The sequence below is a fragment of the Galeopterus variegatus genome, unplaced genomic scaffold (genome assembly GCF_000696425.1).
Source record: "Galeopterus variegatus unplaced genomic scaffold, G_variegatus-3.0.2 Scaffold390, whole genome shotgun sequence".
Lineage (NCBI taxonomy): Eukaryota > Metazoa > Chordata > Mammalia > Dermoptera > Cynocephalidae > Galeopterus > Galeopterus variegatus.
Genome location: NW_007726501.1, coordinates 483,752 through 487,233, shown reverse-complemented (window position 1 = coordinate 487,233; position 3,482 = coordinate 483,752). Strand labels below are relative to the sequence as shown.

Here is a 3,482-nt window from a genome sequence, read left to right as displayed (position 1 = left end):
AGGGAGGGTGGGTGGGTTGGGTGGGAGGGGGGTCCAAGCCGTCCCAGTCCGCCCTGGGCGAGCGGTGCCGGAGCAGCGAGGCGGCCACGCTCTGTGCTGCGGCGTCCGGGCCTCGGGGTCTCCCGCCCGCCCGCCGTCTCGGCTGATGCTGAGGGTCGGTGCCCATCCCGTGCCTAGGGGACCCGGCCGGGCGGTGGAGCCGGGACGGGGGCCGGAGCCTGAGACGGAGCCGGTGCTCGCGGCGCTCATCAGAAGTTAAGGTAAGCAGGGCCACAACCGGCCGCTCTCAGCGCTGAATGGCGGAGTTTACGTCTCGGTGATTTATGGCTGCAGACTTAAATCTCGGTTCAAGAAGAGTTCACAAGCCGGAGCTTCCTTCCCGGCAGTGACTGATACCCTTACACTTCGAGTTCAGGCCGCTTTCCCATCCCCGCCCCCACCTCTTCCCTCTCCCCTAGCCCAGCCTCAACTTTTCCGGGTTGGGGAGGGAGGAGTGGGCTCTCACTCGACGTTCCCGCTCAAACTCGGGGTGAGGGCAGGCTGAGGAAGGGGAGGGAGTGGAAAGAGGGAGCGGCGTCTGAAGGAAGGAGTTGGATTTAGGCATATCTTCCAGAGAGACAATAGGGCTTGATTCCTGCACTCAATTTAGCTTCCCCAACTCTCCTTTAGATCTTGCACCTGGGAGTTATTGTCCAGAAACAGATCTTTGCAGAGGAATCTCCCCCTACTCAAAGCCCTTGCTTGGGGTACAAAGCAAAGTTTCCTGATTGGCAAATCTCCAACTTCTTTGCAAACTTTGGGGACCCGGTCGTGGGGGAATTATGTGAGCTCCAAGGTGGTAGTTTGCCGACCTCAAACAATAGGAAGGACTTTGGTGAGATCTCAGAGCTGAACTCATATTTTAAGTTTCTGGGGCTATTGTATGCTCTTTGATTTTTCAAAGATATTTTTTGTTACTTTATGAGACAATGCACAACTTGATGAAAGGCTTAAGTAAGCAGCAGGTCGTTGTAGGCTGTGAAAATGGATTAACAAGTCACTAGAAATATTACATGTTCAAAGTCAACTTAATTTTGTTTTATCTAATATGTTGCTGTTCAAGTGTCTAGAGTAATTTTCTTAACCTGACATTTTATTTTACACAAGCCTGGTGTCTTAAAAATGTATAATGGCAGACATTAACACTGCCAAATGCAATAGGAACTGTTTTCAGTGAAAGAACAGGAAACTGAGACATGAAATTTCAATTCAGTTTTAAATTTTATTTTATCCTTTATTCGCTTTCAATCGTGGTATCTGTAACTTCCCATCTATTTCCAAAAGAGAAACAATCCTCCAGGGCTCATGATTATGTACAATAACTCTGGATAAGAGACGCTGTAATTTTTAATTGAGGTTCTGGAAAATTAATTGTGCCTGTTTTTCAGATGTTGGTTAGATCGTTGGTTTAATAATGAAATTTAAAGGGTTCTATTATTAAAAACAAAAGTATACGCATCCACTGGAAGATGCTTATTATTTTTTTTTCTAGTTAACAAAGTATCTGCTATTCCTGAAAACTTGAATAACTCTGGGACTCAATACACATAGTTGGGGCATGAACTGTAAACCATTTTCTTCATGAGTTTGCCATCATTTTTTTAAATGGTCACAGAGACTAACATTGTGAGTGTGTGTGTGTGTGTGTGTGTGAATGAATGAATATATGAAATTCACATGGAACTTCTCTGTGCTGAGAATCAGAGGGTTGACCATGGAAGGGTTGAAAATAAAAAAGAAAACAGATTTCACTTCTGCAAACTGCTTTCTAAATAAAAGAGGGTTGAGAAGGTTTTCAATTGCTTTTTAAATTTTCAGTGTTACCTTTTACTTGGTGTTTCTGAAGCAGGTAAATAGGCCAAGTAACAAATGTCAACAATAACAACAGCACACAAAGATCAGGGAACTCTGGCAGGATTTTATGGCTTGTGCTTCCATCCCTCGTCCGGAGCCAAATGACCCCCATACATCAAATTACACAGCAGTTTCTAAGACAGAACCTATTATCGTTAAGTTGGAAGGAGAGTTCAAGCCGTGGTCATGGAGATGAACGCTGGTTTTTCAGGTTCCTGGTGGGTTGTTTTTTTTCTCTAATCCATCATGTTTTAACAGGTAGAATTTGATAGTTGCCCTGAATAACAGCACCTCAGAAAGTCCAAAGCAGAAGGGTCTGGGAACCTTCTGTAACTGAGGGAAAGAGGTCCCCACCTCTTTTTTTTTTTTTTTTGCTGGGAAGAGCCTGAGAAATAGGGAAAGGAAAAGAGGAAAAGAACTATCCAGGATTTGAGTTGTGACTTGCTGGATGGGGTATTGGTATTGGTCACTCTTTTTACATATGCCTGCATGCACACCCTGTTCCACCCAAAGTTTTCTCTCCCCTTTTCTTGGCCACAAGGAGCTCATTTGAAGCAGGTGGGTCATATCCCAGAACAAGGGTGGATTAACTGCCTAAGATGCTCTGTTTCTGAAATCCAGCATAGTGAGATAGGGCAGTTGCCCGGAAAAATTTTTGTGGAAACCCCTCTTGGGGGCATGAAGGTCCAAGAAGGGGCTGGGTGGGAAGTCGCCCCATCTCAGGCCTCTTTTGGTAAATATCAGTCCTAAAGCGGGGACTGTGGGAGAAAGGTCCCCTTTGCCTCCTTGCCCCTTCCCCAAGATCCGCAGAGTGGAGTCTCTGGCCCACTGGACCAGTCCAAAGAGCGGAGTCGAAGGGACACCCTAAGTTTCTTCTTCCTTGAGAAAGAAGGATCCCAACCTTGTTCCTTTCTAGCCTATCAAGCCTTTCTGCTTTTGGACCCCGGATCCCGAGACTCGGCTTCCAGCCCTCACTCATTCTCCTTCTCTCTCCCCGGAAAATCCCCCAACTCCAGACGCAAGTTAAGCAAATATTTGTAGCTGCCAGTAAATTCCAGCGGCTTTTTATAGCGCGGCTCCCTGCGCCCGGGGCCAAGTCGTGCTGCTAAATATTGCTGACCACTTTTTCTTTTATGGCTTTCATGTCACTTAGCTATTGAGAGTAAGATGGATTTGCGCAGAGCCCTCACCGCGCTGCGCTTCTCGCCCCCCTCCCCAGGTCTGCGCAGGGCGGCCATTGGCGGCGGAGCGTCACGTGACCGCGGGGGCGTGCCAATGTGCGCCCTCACGGGTGTCAAGCCCCTGTCAGAGTGTGCGATCGCGATCGTGAAACAACGCAATGCAAAAAGCGACCTACTACGACAGCTCGGCGATCTACGGTGGCTACCCCTACCAGGCAGCCAACGGGTTTGCTTATAATGCCAGTCAGCAGCCGTACCCGGCGTCCTCTGTCCTGGGCGCCGACGGCGAGTACCACCGACCCGCCTGCTCACTCCAGTCGCCCCCCAGCGCTGGGGGCCACCCCAAGGCGCACGAGCTGAGCGAAGCGTGTCTGCGCACCCTGAGTGGCCCGCCCAGCCAGCCCCCAG

General features: G+C 48.9%; 1 protein-coding gene across 1 annotated transcript in view; it reads left to right on the top strand.

The window, feature by feature from the left end:
• Nucleotides 1–3,232: 3,232 nt before the first annotated feature.
• HOXA3 (homeobox A3) overlaps nucleotides 3,233–3,482 on the top strand; it is a 4,018-nt gene continuing 3,768 nt past the window's right edge. Inside the window, exon 1 of the mRNA XM_008568241.1 lies at nucleotides 3,233–3,480. Within this exon, the coding sequence (XP_008566463.1) occupies nucleotides 3,233–3,480 (248 nt within the window). The remainder of the gene's footprint in view (nucleotides 3,481–3,482) is intronic.